Source organism: Bos grunniens, chromosome 27 (assembly GCF_055505025.1).
Source record: "Bos grunniens cultivar Pamir isolate PY7600 chromosome 27, Bosgru_T2T1.0, whole genome shotgun sequence".
Classification (NCBI taxonomy): Eukaryota; Metazoa; Chordata; class Mammalia; order Artiodactyla; family Bovidae; genus Bos; species Bos grunniens.
This window is the reverse complement of record NC_141191.1, coordinates 36,099,350-36,116,246: the sequence shown is the minus strand read 5'-3', so window position 1 is coordinate 36,116,246 and position 16,897 is coordinate 36,099,350. Positions and strand designations below refer to the sequence as shown.

The following is a 16,897-nucleotide window of genomic DNA, read 5'->3' as shown; positions in this document are numbered from 1 at the left end:
GTATTCCCATCTCTTTCAGAATTTTCCACAGTTTATTGTGATCCACACAGTCAAAGGCTTTGGCATAGTCAATAAAGCAGAAATAGATGTTTTTCTGGAACTCTCTTGCTTTTTCCATGATCCAGTGGATGTTGGCAATTTGATCTCTGGTTCCTCTGCCTTTTCTAAAATCAGCTTGAACATCAAGAAGTTCACGGTTCACATATTGTTGAAGCCTGGCTTGGAGAATTTTAAGCATTACCTTACTAGCGTGTGAGATGAGTGCAATTGTGGGGGAGTTTGAGCATTCTTTGGCATTGCCTTTCTTTGGGATTGGAAAGAAAACTGACCTTTTCCAGTCCTGTGGCCACTGCTGAGTTTTCCAAATATGCTGGCATATTGAGTGCAGCACTTTCACAGCATCATCCATCAGGATTTGGAATAGTTCAACTGGAATTCCGTCACCTCCACTAGCTTTGTTCGTAGTGATGCTTTCTAAGGCCCACTTGACTTCACATTCCAGGATGTCTGGCTCTAGGTCAGTGATCACACCATTGTGATTATCTGGGTCGTGAAGATTTTTTGTACAGTTCTTCTGTGTATTCTTGCCACCTCTTCTTAATATCTTCTGCTTCTGTTAGGTCCATACCATTTCTGTCCTTTATCAAGCTCATCTCTGCATGAAATGTTCCTTTGGTATCTCTGATTTTCTTGAAGAGATCCCTAGTCTTTCCCATTCTGTTGTTTTCTTCTATTTCTTTGCACTGATTGCTGAAGAAGGCTTTCTTATCTCTTCTTGCTATTCTTTGGAACTCTGCATTCAGATGTTTATATCTTTCCTTTTCTCCTTTGCTTTTCACTTCTCTTCTTTTCACAGCTATTTGTAAGGCCTCCCCAGACAGCCATTTTGCTTTTTTGCATTTCTTTTCTATGGGAATGGTCTTGATCCCTGTCTCCTGTACAATGTCACGAACCTCATTCCATAGCAAGCATACCACTGCTCAATACAAACAGACTTACAAAGGCCAAATGCTTTTTAAAACAATAAATTTTAATCTGTTCAGTTTGTAAATATTCTTATTTTAAAGAAATTATATACAGTTTAATTTTAATTATGATCCTAATTAGTAATAATAACACTATTAACTGCTAACTGCTAAGTTACTTCAGTCGTGTCCGACTCTGTGCGTCCCCATAGACGGCAGCCCACCAGGCTACCCCGTCCCTGGAATTCTCCAGGCAAGAACACCGGAGTGGGTTGCCATTTCCTTCTCCAATGCGTGAAAGTGAAAAGTAAAAGGGAAGTCATTCAGTCGTGTCTGACTCTTCGCGACCCCATGGTCTGCAGCCTACCAGGCTCCTCCATCCATGGGATTCTCCAGGCATGAGTACTGGAATGGAGGAACAAATTTAGCAATATATATATACTCATACCTTGAAATATTTAGGAAATTTGGAACATGAGAATAATCAGAGCCAACTTGTTAGTAATTACATACCAGAGCAACTCCTCCAACAGCAATCTTACCACATATTTCTCCAGGAACTGTGACTCCTATAAAAGTAGGATTTTCTTTGAAGCTAAAAAATAACAATTTTCTTTATAATTACATTTCAATAGTATTATTAATAATTTTTACAGCAGCAAACATTATTTAACAAATATGATATCCTAAGTACCATGCTACACTGAATCTTACTATTTGAATATATTTTTCTCAAACTTTCAATAAGAATGTTTCAATACATATCTGTAAACACTCAATCTGATAAGTATACAGAATAATAAGAAGTATGAGGCATGATAATTTATGCAAAATACTATTGACTAATGCTTATAATTTTATGCAGGTTCCCTCTACATTTATGACCCTATAAATTCAATTTTCTGTGACCTCCTCATTTATCTTTTCACTAAATGTATTACTAAGCATATTACTTTACTAAGCATAAATAAGTTTTCTCTGCATTAGAATCTAGATATTCATGTGATTTAGAAAATAAAATCACAAAAATTAATCAGATGAGAGAAAAGAATGTAGAGATAACAGTAAAAGTTTATAAGCCAAGAGAAGTAAAAAAACAAAATTATGTCACTCATAATTAACCTCCTTTAGTTATTTCAATACTTTTATGTAACTTTACTTTTTTCAGGTAATTTTATGTTGGTTAGCTACTTGAAGACAAAGATTTTAACCTACATTTTTTGCTCATCCGATGGTGTCTACCAAATTTACAGAACTCAGTGTACATTAAGTAAATGTTTATTTTTCATAATTAATATATAAAATCATTTGATGTTATTTATTTATAGAAATATGAGATACTATACTCACGCAAATAAGTATGCAATATGATGAGGTCGGGAGGTAAATTCATACTTCCAGGTTAAAAATTTATATAAAACACTATGAGGAGGTCCTTCAATAGAAATTTTATTTTTATCTGACCAAACCTCTATGGACGATATTCTAACAGTAAGTTTTAACTGGATAAACATCTAAATGGAGAAAATAAATGAAAATTTTTATATAAATTTGAACACTGTATTAAATTTTTGTAAAGGCATATTTAAGACATTTAATTCAGTATTTTGAATGTGGAAACTTTTCAAAAGTATGACAAAATATTACATACATCAATTCATATTATCTATATTTTTACAAAATAAATTTTAAAAATAGTTTAAATAACTTACGGTGTTAACAAGGCCAATGATCTGCATAATCTTCTGTGTTACAATGTTTATATCAGAGCCCATGTAATCAAACTGAAAAAGATACATTATCATTTAGAAATAATGGATACTATTAATATACCACACATGTACAATATGCTATATACTAAAGTAGCCAGAAGGTCACATTCCAACTGAAATCCATGAAATGCTTATTTACATTTATATATGTAAATGAACAGTACTTTGCATATGCATGAACAATACTTTGAATAAATTACCTAAATCTATGGTATTTACATAATAGATAACTAAAAATATATAATAACATGATACTTTTAATTTCAATGGGAGGCTAATTATTTTACAATATTGTAATGGTTTTTGCCATACATTGACATGAATCAGCCATGAGTTTACATGTATTCCCATGTAAATAATGTTTTAAATAATGTCTAACGCACTTAACTTTTGGCATTATTTATTGTTCATGAAAATTGAATGATAAAAGTTTTTGTGTTATTTCATAATGTACTTATTTCTAAAATAATACATATAATCATGAACTAAAAAATGTATGCATAAAGAGGGAAAATCTTTAATAAAAGGTTTACTATTAAAGTGATCATGGACATTATGTTAGGATACATCCTCTGACATCACCATGTAACTTGTATTTTTAATGCTTCTTTATTCCAATCAGCTCTTTCTATGTCTAACTGCTTAAAAATGCCAGGAAAATGTTAAAAAACAATGGTGAATATCAGAAATGTGAGCTTTGCTCATGATTTTTCACTGGAAATTCTCAAATATTTCATCATTAAATGTGTCCAGTTTAAGATGGATATTTTAGATTATGTTGAGAAACACTTATACATATTCCCATTTATAAAACTAATTAAAAATAAAGTTGAATTTTGATATAAAGCATTTCTGAAGCATACCAAAATAATAATCATTTTTGTCTTCTGACATATTGATGCATTACACTTCATTATTACTTAATATTAAGCCATTATTATATTCTTTGAATAAAACATTACATTTTATTAATATACTAGCAAAATTAATATAATATTTTGTTTAGAAGTTTGTAGCTTTCAGAAATATGGCCTTATAGGTCATGTGTGTATGCATGCATACTTTATCAAAATTGAGCAAATAAATGTTGCTTACTATATATTAAAGCACTACCTAAAATTAAGTTGCTTGTTGTTTCTACACTCTAGAATTATATTCGCCTATGAATTATATTTTCCTAAAACATTTTTTTAAAACTCTCCTTTAAAATTATCTATATTTAACATTGGAAATTGATCCATTCAAATTCTTTATATTTTCATTTTCTTGAAATATAATTGACATATGCATGCATGTTGTGCTAAGTTGCTTCAGTCATACCCGACTCTTTGCAGCCCTATGGACTGCAGCCCCCCAGCCTCCTCAGTCCATGAGATTCTTCAAGTAAGGAAACTGTAGTGGGTTGGCAGTGCCCTCCTCTAGATCTTCCCAACCGAGGGATCAAACCTGCATCTCTGATGTCTCCTATATTGGCAGATGGGTTCTTTACCCCTAGCACCACCTGGGTTTGATTGTGTTAAGATGTTCAGTGAAAGTGACGTGAAAGTGAAAATCGAGTCCAACTCTGCGACTGAGAGTCAATTCCTAGGCTGCTTGATAAGAAGTCTGGGGTCCCTGAAGAGGAGATGGGGTCTGGAATTCTCAAGGAGGAGGAAAGGACAAACGGGTTTTTTCTCTACATTCCTTAGTCTTAGTTACATAAAACATTTTTTTCTTTAAGCTTGATGATTACACAACAAACAACTCAGTTTAAACTCTGTACTAAGGATTATATAACAACAATGTATCCAGCTTGAGGACAGTTTCTCCTTCCTGAAAACCTTGTCTAATCCTGTTATCTTAAAATGTAAATTGTGGGAGTGGGTCTAGTAAAATTTTTACAACTTTGCAACATTCTTCTGATTTATTGCAATGAGTCTGAGTGAACTCCGGGAGTTGGTGAGGGACAGGGAGGCCTGGCGTGCTGCGATTCATGGGTTGCAAAGAGTTGGACACGACTGAGCGACTGAACTGAACTGACTGAATTTAAAAAGTATATAACTCCCTTGCTTAGACTAAGGGAGGGGGGAACTCTCCATCATCCTTCTGATGTCTGTGTCAGAAGCTTTCTTTGTCCCCTTTTCACTTTAATAAAACTCTGCTATGCAAAAGCTCTTGAGTGATAAAGCTTGGTCCCTGGTCCCAAAGCTGAATCTTCCTTGGACATCACGAATCCGACATCATTCACCGTAAGCTATCACAACCCCATGGACTATACAGTCCATGGAATTCTCCAGGCCAGAATACTGTGGGTAGTCTTTCCCTTCTCCAGGGGATCTTCCCAATCCAGGGACTGAACCCCATGTCTCCCACATTGCAGGTCGGTTCTTTACCAGCTGAGCCACAAGGGAAGCCCAAGAATACTGGAGCAGGTAGCCTATCCCTTCTTCAGCGGATCAACCCAACCCAGGAATTGAAAAGGGGTCTCCCGCATTGCATTGAAAAGGGGTCTTTACCATCTGAACTATCAGGATGTACAATGTGAAGATTTAAATTCTTATCTCCATTGGAGAATTTGTGAAATTTTCATTTGTTTGTTTTAAACTCCCCCAAAGGCCACATCTTAGTCCTTTTTAATACCATAGCATGTTTTCTGTCTTTTCGCTTAATCACACTTTCTGCCTATTTATCTTTTCAACAACTTCAAACAACTTTAAAAGTTCAAAGTGAAAGCTTCATTCAAATTTTTTCATTCTTATTTTTCTAATAGAAACTATTTAAGAGTGTGGATTTCCTCCCTGTTTAGCTTTGATGCTATCCTCTGCGACAGGCATTATCCCTGTTTACCAATATTCAGTTCTCTTTTAACTCAAGCTGTTGTTCAGTCTCCCAGTCATGTCCACCTCTTTGCAACCTTATGGATTGCAGCACACCAGGCTTACCTGTCCCTCACCATCTTCCGAAGTTTGTCCAATTTCATGTTCATTTTGGCTAAGAGCAAGTGTAGTATCTAATTCAAGAACCCTTCTTTTAAAGACAAGCACAGCCAGCCAATTCACTTTGGCCAAGACAATGAAGGCAAAAGTGATGCAGGTCACTTCCGAGAAGCATTTCCTTAATGTAGCTCACATCTCTCTAATCGGCACTTCCATGGGTTTGTTAGGTAGAATAGGGAAAAGGAGTCCAAAATGGCAGTAGCTAAAAGACAAGGAAGGGAAAAGCCCGCGAAAATAGAACAAAAGAAGGTCAAAAAAGGTCCGAGGGCCGAGTGAGGACTTCAAGTAGAACAGCACTCCTCGCTGAGCCCTATTTGCATAGGGCAGGCCCAGGGGGAAGAAAACATATAAAAGGAGGAGCCAAGCGCTCTCTCTCGCTCTCTCCCTCTCCCCCTCTACCTCACCTCCCCGCCACCCCCTACCCCCACCCCACGCCGCGTGAGTATGCTCTTTCTCTTTCTCTCTCTCCCGCGTGCCCATGCTCTTTCTGTCTCTCTCTCCCCGCCCCCCCCCCCCCCACCACCACGCACACTGACGTGCTCCTCCACTCTCTTCTCTTCTTCGAGGATGGATTCTCCTGCTATCTTATAAATAAAATAGAGCTGTAACACTGATTTGTCTAAGAGCCATGACATGGTTTGTTCTAAGATCTGAGAGCTGTGACGCACCTAGGGCTTTAATGTCCGTCGCTCCGAATCATTGTTGTGACGAGATAAAGAACCAAGGAGCATACACTCGCCTGGCAGGTTTGGCAATTGGAAAAGAAACAATCAATCTAGACATGCCAAAATATCTAAGTATTTTCTAGTACTGAGCCAACACATGGAAAACTGCTGCCCTGGAGAGTCAGCCAGAAGCATGGTTGACACGGATTGAATGAATGAAAATTAAACTATGGCTAGCCATTAAGATTTGGAGGATATTTTTTACCATAGCACAACTTAGCCTCTTTTGATTAATACATATCCTCCAAATTTTTTAAATATTATATGTGCTAAGTCGCTTCAGTCCTGTCCAACTCTGAGACCCCATGGACTGTCGTCTACCAGGTTCGTCTGTGCATAGGATTCTGCAGGCAAGAATACTGAAGTGGGTTGCCATTTCCTTCTCCAGGAGATATTCCCAACCTAGGGATCGAACTTGGGTCTCCTGCATTGCAGGCAGATTATTTACTGTCTGAACCACCAGGGAAGCGCACAACATTAAATAGCTAATAACTATAGTTTTTTTTTTTCCTTGAAAAATTACTCAAAATTGTACTTAATTTTTAAGTTGTATTAATTTTCCCTTACCTCTTTTATTCCTTATTGTTTTAATATATTATGATAGTTTTCACAAATTGGTTTTTACAGTGAGTATTTAGTAAAGCAAGCTGATAAATAATTTGATCTTTATATGTTAAAATTTATTTCCTGTCTATCTGTTAAAGCCTAACACACACATGCACACACTCTAGTTTTTCTTAGATTCTTCTGATTACTATCAGAGTTTTATTTTTATACTTTAATCATAATTTACTCATTACTAAATGCTCATTATTAGAAACTCATCTTTAATTTGAATTGTAACGTTCAATATAAAATGTTTCTTTCATTCTCCTACTTGCATTGTTCTATCCCAAACTTTATCTGTTAGTAATATCATCCGGATTTTCTTTTTTTAACAGCTAATCTTGACATATTTGCTAGTCTTTTAAAAAATATTTTATACCTAACAGTGCTACTTTTAAGCTGTCTCACAAATGTCATCTAAATTGAGATTCTTTGCACATTAATGGAAATATTTAATCCATTCCATTATTGTAATAAATGAAGCTAATTAATAGCTTTCTATTTTTCCTGTTAATGCCCACAGGGTATTTCCTTTTGATTTTTGCTATAAGGTAATATTTTAAGCAGATAGGTTCTATATGAGTTCAAGGTTATACCTTCAGTATTTTATAGTATTTTCAGATAGTTTAAATATTGAACAACTGGATTCACCTAGATAAAAAAGGGCTCAATTGCTTATGAGGTGACAATCAAAAATTTTGAGGATTCACCAGACTTCTTTTTTCCAAAATGCATATAACTCTTACTAGGAAGATACTAAGTATGGTTATATAAATAAGTCAGTACCACTTTCTGCTAACTGATAATGCATATATTGCATTCCTCTTTCTTTATGACATAGTGATAAAGTTGGTATACAGTTTTTTGACATATGTGTTTTTTAGTGTTACCCAACTCAAAATTTTACATCAAATTTATTGAGATATGATTTATATACAATTAAATTCTCCCACTTTTGTTGTTGTTGTTCAGTCACTAAGCTGTGGTGACTGTTTGCTGCCTTATGGACTGCAGCACTTCAGGCTTCCTTGTCCTTCACTGTCTCCTGGAGTTTGCTCAAACTTATGTCCACTGAGTCGGTCATGCTATTTAACCATCTCATACTTTGTTGCCCTCTTTTCCTTTTGCCTTCAATCTTCCCCAGCATCAGGGTCTTTTCCAGTGAGTCGACTCTTTGAATCAGATGACCAAGCTATTAGAGCTTCAGCTTCAGCATCAGTCTTTCCAATGAATATTCAGAGTTGACTTCCTTTAGGATGGACTGGCTTGATCCCCTTGAAGTACTCTCAAGAGTCTTCTCCAACACCACAATTCAAAAGTATAAATTCTGCACTCATCCTTCTTTATGGTCCAACTCTCACATCTGTACATGACTACTAGAAACACCATAGCTTTGACTATATGGACCTTTGTTGCCAAAGTGATGCTTGTGCTTTTTAATATGCTGTCTAGATTTGTTATAGATTTCCTTCCAGTGAGCAAGTATCTTTTAATTTTATGGCCACAATCACCATCCACAGTGATTTTGGAGCCCAAGAAAATAAAACCTGTCTCTCTTTCCACTTTTTCCCCTTCTATTTGCCATGAGATGATGGGAACAGATGCCATGATCTTAGTGTTTTGAACATTGAGTTTTAAGGCAGCTTTTTCACTCTCCTCTTCCACCTTAATCAAGAGTCTCTTTGGATCCTCTTCACTTTCTGCCATTAGAGTAGTATCATCTGCATTTAAGGTTGCTGATATTTCTCCCAGAAATCTTGATTCCAGCTTGTGATGCATCCAGTCTGGCATATGTACTTTGCATAGAAGTTAAATAAGCAGGGTGACAGTATTTGGGCTTGTACTCCTTTCCCAAGTTTGAACCAGTCCATTGTTCCATATATCCTATTTTAAGGATTCATTAATTCTGACAAACAGTGCATACTTTTTATTCTGAAAAAAATCAATCTAGAAAAAATTTAAAATTCAAGGACTATCCATATATCCTTCACCTAGATTAATTTATTATTAATATTTGCTACCATTTGTTCTTTCTATATACCTTCCTCTATCTGTCTGTGGATGCGGAACTGGGCATACATTTTTCATTTTGTTGAATTACATATGACAGTAAGCTAAAAACACTTCAGCATATAGTTCTTAAGAATAAGGACTCTCTGCTATTTGTGTACTATACCATTATCATGCTCAAGAAACTTAACATTTATTCAATAAAATTAAATATATAACAGGAATAATAAATAATATTTGTGCCGTAAGTATTAACTATACATAAATTATATAATATCTATATGTCATATCTAACGATATATAATATGTAATGTCAAATATAAAATATCTCTGGGCAAAATGCTAATCCACAGATCAGTTTAACGCTGAAAACAACCTCCAACCCTGCCAACAGAAAAACCTAACCAGAGCTTCTGGGAATCTCACTAGCCCACCCTGCAGCTCCAATTACAGTAGTACTTGAGCAGAGAGCCCAGCCAGTGGCTCTCTTGTCTGCAGAGCCAAGGCAATGGCCCTGAGTGTCCAGGGAAGTTAGAGTACAGTCTTTCTTATTTGATCCAAAAATATAATTTCCAGTCCAGGGCTTGTTTGGCAGCCCTAACTGGGCAAGGAACTCATTTATACCACCACCCGAAGTTAAATACAGCCTCACCTAGTCTGATGAGGAAACCTAACTGGAGATCTGGGAATCTGTGTAGCCCATCCTGCAACTTCCCAGGTAGCTCAGCTGGTAAAGAATCCACCTGCAATGCAGGAGACCCCAGTTTGAATCCTGGGCCAGGAAGTTCCTCTGGAGAAGGGATAGGCTACCTACTCCAGTATTCCTGGGCTTCCCTGGTGGCTCACATGGTAAAGAAACTGCCTGCAATGGAGGAAACCTGGATTTGATCCCTGGGTTTGGAAGATCCCCGGAGGAGGGCATGGGAACCCACTCCAGTATTCTTTCCTGTAGAATCCCCATGGACAGAGGAGCATGTTGGGCTATAGTCCATGGACAGAGGAGTCTGGTGGGCTATAGTCCATGAGGTGTCAAAGAGTCAGACATGACTGAGCCACTAAGCACAGCACAGCACATCCTACAACTCCAGTTTAGAACAGTCATTGAGGAGACAGCCCATCCAGTTTCCTATCAATCTGCACAATTACAGTGCCCACCAGGTCAGTGAACATTTTGCATAGTTCTGCTTAATTTGATCCCCTGACAAAAGGCTGATTGGAACTGGAACCTGTACAGGGACTTCACCCAGGCAGGGAAACTAATTCAGAGCTCAGCCCACTTCTGAATACAGCCTTCAGTCCAGGCCCATACCTGAGGGTACAGGGTGCTGTGTAGCATGTATCATGACACTGAGTATAGGAGCACTGAACAGAGAACACAGCTCATAACTGTCTGCTTTTGCAGAGCAAAACTGGCAGCCTTATTTGACCAGGGAATTCAGTGCAAAGTGTTGCCTGATTCAGGTCCTCTAGCATGAGCCATGGAGGCCATGGTGCTCATTCTGCCGGCACACCAGGTAAGGGAAGCTAATTCATAGACCTGCCTACTGCTGAGTATGGACCCAGTCCTGATCATCTAGGATGCCTGACTAGAGAATCCAGGCAACTGTGGAGCCCATCCTATAGCCGCACTTGGACAGAGAACTAAGCCACGAATCCTATACTACTGTTCTTAGCCAGCACCCCACCCAGGTGACCTCAGCCCTCAGGCAGTAGCCTCATACAACAAAAATAGAGTCTTACTGCAAACCCTATTTACCCAAAGACACTACCTGCTGACACTCCCAAAGTCTCAAACTAATTTTAATGGTGAAGGACTATCTCTCCCAAAGGGAGTCTGTAACGTCTAGAAACATTTCAGTTCAGTTCAGATCAGTCGCTAAGTCGTGTCCAACTCTTTGCGACCCGATGAATCGCAGCACGCCAGGCCTCCCTGTCCATCACCAACCCTGGAGTTCACTCAAACTCATGTCCATCAATTCAATGGTGCCATCCAGCCATCTCATCCTCTGTCATCCCCTTCTTCTCCTGCCCCCAATCCCTCCCAGCATCAGAGTCTTTTCCAATGAGTCAACTCTTCCCATGAGGTGGCCAAAGTACTGGAGGTTCAGCTTTAGCATCATTCCTTCCAAAGAAATCCCAGGGCTGATCTCATTCAGAATGGACTGGTTGGATCTCCTTGCAGTCCAAGGGACTCTCAAGAGTCTTCTCCAACACCACAGTTCAAAAGCGTCAATTCTTCGGTGCTCAGCTTTCTTCACAGTCCAACTCTCACATCCATACATGACCACTGGAAAAAGCATAGCCTTGACTAAACGGACCTTTGTTGGCAAAGTAATGTCTCTGCTTTTGAATATGCTCTCTAGGTTGGTCATAACTTTTCTTCCAAGGAGTAAGCGTCTTTTAATTTCATGGCTGCAGTCACCACCTGCAGTGATTTTGGAGCCCCCCAAAATAAAGTCTGACACTGTTTCCACTGTTTCCCCATCTATTTCCCATGAAGTGATGGGACCAGATGCCATGATCTTCGTTTTCTGAATGTTGAGCTTTAAGCCAACTTTTTCACTCTCCTTTTCACTTTCATCAAGAGGCTGTTTAGTTCCTCTTCACTTTCTGCCATAAGGGTGGTGTCATCTGCATATCTGAGGTTATTGCTATTTCTCCTGGCAATCTTGATTCCAGCTTGTGCTTCTTCCAGCCCAGCATTTCTCACGATGTACTCTGCCTATAAGTTAAATAAGTAGGGTGACAATATACAGCCTTGACGTACTCCTTTTCCTATTTGGAAAAAGTCTGTTGTTCCATGTCCAGTTCTAATTGTTGCTTCCTGACCTGCATATAGGTTTCTCAGGAGGAAGGTCAGGTGGTCTGGTATTCCCATCTCTTTCAGAATTTTCCACAGTTTATTGTGATCCACACAGAAAAGGCTTTGGCACAGTCAATAAAGCAGAAATAGATGTTTTGCTGGAACTCTCTTGCTTTTTCGATGATCCAGAGCATGTTGGCAATTTGATCTCTGGTTCCTCTGCCTTTTCTAAAACCAGCTTGAACATCTGGAAGTTCACGGTTCACATATTGCTGAAGCCTGGCTTCGAGAATTTTGAGCATTCCTTTACTAGCATGTGAGATGAGTGCAATTGTGCGGTAGTTTGACCATTCTTTGGCATAGCCTTTCTTTGGGATTGGAATGAAAACTGACCTTTTCCAGTCCTGTGGCCACTGCTGAGTTTTCCAAATGTGCTGGCATATTGAGTGCAGCACTTTCACAGCATCATCCATCAGGATTTGGAATAGTTCAACTGGAATTCCATCACCTCCACTAGCTTTGTTCGTAGTGATGCTTTCTAAGGCCCACTTGATTTCACATTCCAGGATGTCTGGCTCTATGTCAGTGATCACACCATCGTGATTATCTTGGTCATGAAGATCTTTTTTGTATAGTTCTTCTGTGTATTCTTGCTGCCTCTTCTTAATATCTTCTGCTTCTGTTAGGTCCATACCATTTCTGCCCTTTATCAAGCCCATCTTTGCATGAAATGTTCCCTTGGTATCTCTAGTTTTCTTGAAGAGATCTGTAGTCTTTCCATTCTGTTGTTTTCCTCTATTTCTTTGCATTGATCGCTGTAGAGGGCTTTCTTATCTTTTCTTGCTAGTCTTTGGAACTCTGCATTCAGGTGCTTCACTCTTGCCATCTCCTGTTTGACCACTTCCAATTTGCCTTGATTCATGGACCTGACATTCCAAGTTCCTATGCAATACTTCTTTTTACGGCATCAGACCTTGCTTAGAGATAGCTAATTCAAATGCTCAGATATCATGTGAGGCATCAGGAATTTAAAAAAAAAAAAAAAACGAAAATGGACTGGAATGGGTGAATTTAACTCAGATGACCATTATATCTACTACTCTGGGCAAGAATCCCTCAGAAGAAATGGAGTAGCCATCATGGTCAACAGAAGAGTCCAAAATACAGTACTTGGATGCAATCTCAAAAACAAAAGAATGATCTATGTTTGTTTCCAAGGCAAACCATTCAGTATCACAGTAATCCAAGTCTATGCCCCAACCAGTATGCTGAAGAAGCTGAAGTTGAACGGTTCTATGAAGACCTACAAGACCTTTTAGAACTAACTCCCAAAAAAGATGTCCTTTTCATTATAGGGGACTAAAAGCAAAAGTAGGAAGTCAAGAAACACCTGGAGTAACAGGCAAATTTGGCCTTGGAATACGGAATGAAGAAGGGCAAAGGCTAATAGAGTTTTGCCAAGAGAACACACTGGTCATAGCAAACATCCTCTTCCAACAACACAAGAGAAGACTCTATACAAGGACATCACCAGATGGTCAAGACCAAAATCAGATTGATTACATTATTTGCAGCCAAAGATGGAGAAGCTCTATAGAGTCAGCAAAAACAAGACCAGGAGCTGACTGTGGCTCAGATCATGAACTCCTTATTGCCAAATTCAGATGTAAATTGAAGCAAGTAGGGAAAACCACTAGACCATTCAGGCATGACCTAAATTAAATCCCTTATGATTATACAGTGGAAGTGAGAAATAGATTTAAGGGCCTATATCTGATAGACAGAGTGCCTGATGAACTATGGACTGATTCGTGACATTGTACAGGAGACAGGGATCAAGATCATCCCCATGGAAAAGAAATGCAAAAAAAGCAAAATGGCTGTCTGAGGAGGCCTTACAAATAGCTGTGAAAAGAAGAGAAGCAAAAAGCAAAGGAGAAAAGGAAAGATATAAGCATCTGAATGCAGAGTTCCAAAGAATAGCAAGGAGAGATAAGAAAGCCTTCTTCAGCGATCAGTGTAAAGAAATAGAGGAAAACAACAGAATGGGAAAGACTAGAGATCTCTTCAAGAAAATTAGAGATACCAAGGGAACATTTCATGCAAAGATGGGCTTGACAAAGGACAGAAATGGTATGGACCTAACAGAAGCAGAAGATATTAAGAAGAGGTGGCAAGAATACACAGAAGAACTGTACAAAAAAAGATCTTCACCACCAAGATAATCACGATGGTGTGATCACTCACCTAGAGCCAGACATCCTGGAATGTGAAGTCAAGTGGGCCTTAGAAAGCATCACTGCAAACAAAGCTAGTGGAGGTGATGGAATTCCAGTTGAGCTATTTCAAATCCTGAAAGATGATGCTGTGAAAGTGCTGCACTCAATATGCCAGCACATTTGGAAAACTCAGCAGTGGCCACAGGACTGGAAAAGGTCAGTTTTCATTCCAATCCCAAAGAAAGGCTATGCCAAAGAATGGTCAAACTACCACACAATTGCACTCATCTCACACGCTAGTAAAGGAATGCTCAAAATTCTCGAAGCCAGGCTTCAGCAATATGTGAACCGTGAACTTCCAGATGTTCAAGCTGGTTTTAGAAAAGGCAGAAGAACCAGAGATCAAATTGCCAACATGCTCTGGATCATCAAAAAAGCAAGAGAGTTCCAGCAAAACATCTATTTCTGCTTTATTGACTGTGCCAAAGCCTTTTCTGTGTGGATCACAATAAACTGTGGAAAATTCTGAAAGAGATGGGAATACCAGAACACCTGACCTTCCTCCTGAGAAACCTATATGCAGGTCAGGAAGCAACAATTAGAACTGGACATGGAACAACAGACTTTTTCCAAATAGGAAAAGGAGTACGTCAAGGCTGTATATTGTCACCCTACTTATTTAACTTATAGGCAGAGTACATCGTGAGAAATGCTGGGCTGGAAGAAGCACAAGCTGGAATCAAGATTGCCAGGAGAAATAGCAATAACCTCAGATATGCAGATGACACCACCCTTATGGCAGAAAGTGAAGAGGAACTAAACAGCCTCTTGATGAAAGTGAAAAGGAGAGTGAAAAAGTTGGCTTAAAGCTCAACATTCAGAAAACGAAGATCATGGCATCTGGTCCCATCACTTCATGGGAAATAGATGGGGAAACAGTGGAAACAGTGTCAGACTTTATTTTGGGGGGCTCCAAAATCACTGCAGGTGGTGACTGCAGCCATGAAATTAAAAGACGCTTACTCCTTGGAAGAAAAGTTATGACCAACCTAGAGAGCATATTCAAAAGCAGAGACATTACTTTGCCAACAAAGGTCCGTCTAGTAAGGCTATGGTTTTTTCAGTGATCGTGTATGGATGTGAGAGTTGGACTGTGAAGAAAGCTGAGCACCGAAGAATTGACGCTTTTGAACTGTGGTGTTGGAGAAGACTCTTGAGAGTCCCTTGGACTGCAAGGAGATCCAACCAGTCTATCCTAAAGGAGATTAGTTTTGGGTATTCTTCGGAAGGAATGATGCTAAAGCTGAACCTCCAGTACTTTGGCCACCTCATGGGAAGAGTTGACTCATTGGAAAAGACTCTGATGCTGGGAGGGGTTGGGGGCAGGAGGAGAAGGGGACCACAGGGGATGAGATGGCTGGATGGCATCGCTGACTCGATGGACTTGAGTCTGAGTGAACTCTAGGAGTTGGTGATGGACAGGGAGGCCTAGCATGCTGCAATTCATGGGGTTGCAAAAGTCAGACATGACTGAGGGACTGAACTGAACTGACTATATTTAAAATAGATAATCAACAAGGGCCTACCATGTAGCACAGGGAAGTATATTCAGTATTTTATAATAACCTATATGGGACAAGAATCTGAAAACAAATAAATATACACATACACATGTATGTGTGTATATGTGTATATATAGATATATATAGATATAACTGAATCATTTTGTTGTACACCCAAAACTAGTACAACACTGAAAATCAACCATACTTCAATATAAAATTTAAAAATTTTAAGTGAATATACAGAAAACTAAAATTAAAAATGAAAAGAAGACATTACAATGGATATCACAAAAATAAACAGGATTTTAAGAGACTACTATGAATAGGTACAAGCTAATTGGAAAAGCCAAGAAAAATTCTTAGAAACCTAACCAATCAAGACTGAAATACACAAAAATATTAAATATGTGACTAGATCAATAATGAATAATTAGATTGAACCAGTAATCAAAAGCCACAGAATAAAGTAAAATCCAAGATGCAGTAGATTCACTAACATATTTTACCAAACATTCAAAGAAGAAAGATCTCAAAGAGATATTTACACATGCATGTTCCTTGCATTGTTACTCACAATAGCAAAGAAGTGGGAGAAAGTCAAAAGTCCATTAACAGGTGACTGGATAAAGAAAATTTTGTATAGGGGGACATAATGGGACATTTTGCAGCCTTAAAAAAGGACATAATGCTACATGTTACAACATAGATGAAAGTTTAGGACATTATGCTAAACAAATAAAATAAACTCTGTAGTCTTTTATTAGGAAACAGTTTGAGAAGTGAATAATTTCACACTGGTGGGCTATTTCAAGAAAAGGCACTAAGAGATCTTTTGCAAGCTCCCCACTGGGCTTCATGAAGATCACAGTCAATTCTCAAACCCGCCACAGGTAACCACATAGCAACATATATTTTGCTTAGATACAGTTGTTGAAACCTTTTTAGCTGTATCGTAATAAAGAACATTTTCTGTGTGAGGAAAAAAAGGTGGCTAAAAAGTAATCCCGTTTTTTTTTTTAAAAAAAAAAAAAGGACGACTACAAAGGTTTTAAGATCGCTGTATTGATGAAAGGCCACCAGATTAGATAAAAGGTTCTGATAAAAGTCCAAAAGGGTCTCTGGGCTTCCAATCAAATAAATAAACAATTACTGGTTTAAACCACTAAATGTTGGAGAGGTATGCCACACAGTAAGAGACAACTTACACTTACCTTTAAGTCTACTTTGTCTTTTATTTTAGAATTTTTGTTTTTACAG

General features: G+C 38.3%; 1 protein-coding gene across 1 annotated transcript in view; it reads right to left on the bottom strand.

Moving 5' to 3' along the window:
• The window catches only part of LOC147343796 (disintegrin and metalloproteinase domain-containing protein 5-like), a 124,738-nt gene that overhangs the window by 81,050 nt on the left and 26,791 nt on the right, over positions 1-16,897 (bottom strand). Inside the window, 3 exon segments of the mRNA XM_086380423.1 lie at positions 1,479-1,560; positions 2,316-2,479; positions 2,678-2,749. Coding sequence (XP_086236549.1) covers positions 1,479-1,560; positions 2,316-2,479; positions 2,678-2,749 — 318 coding nt within the window.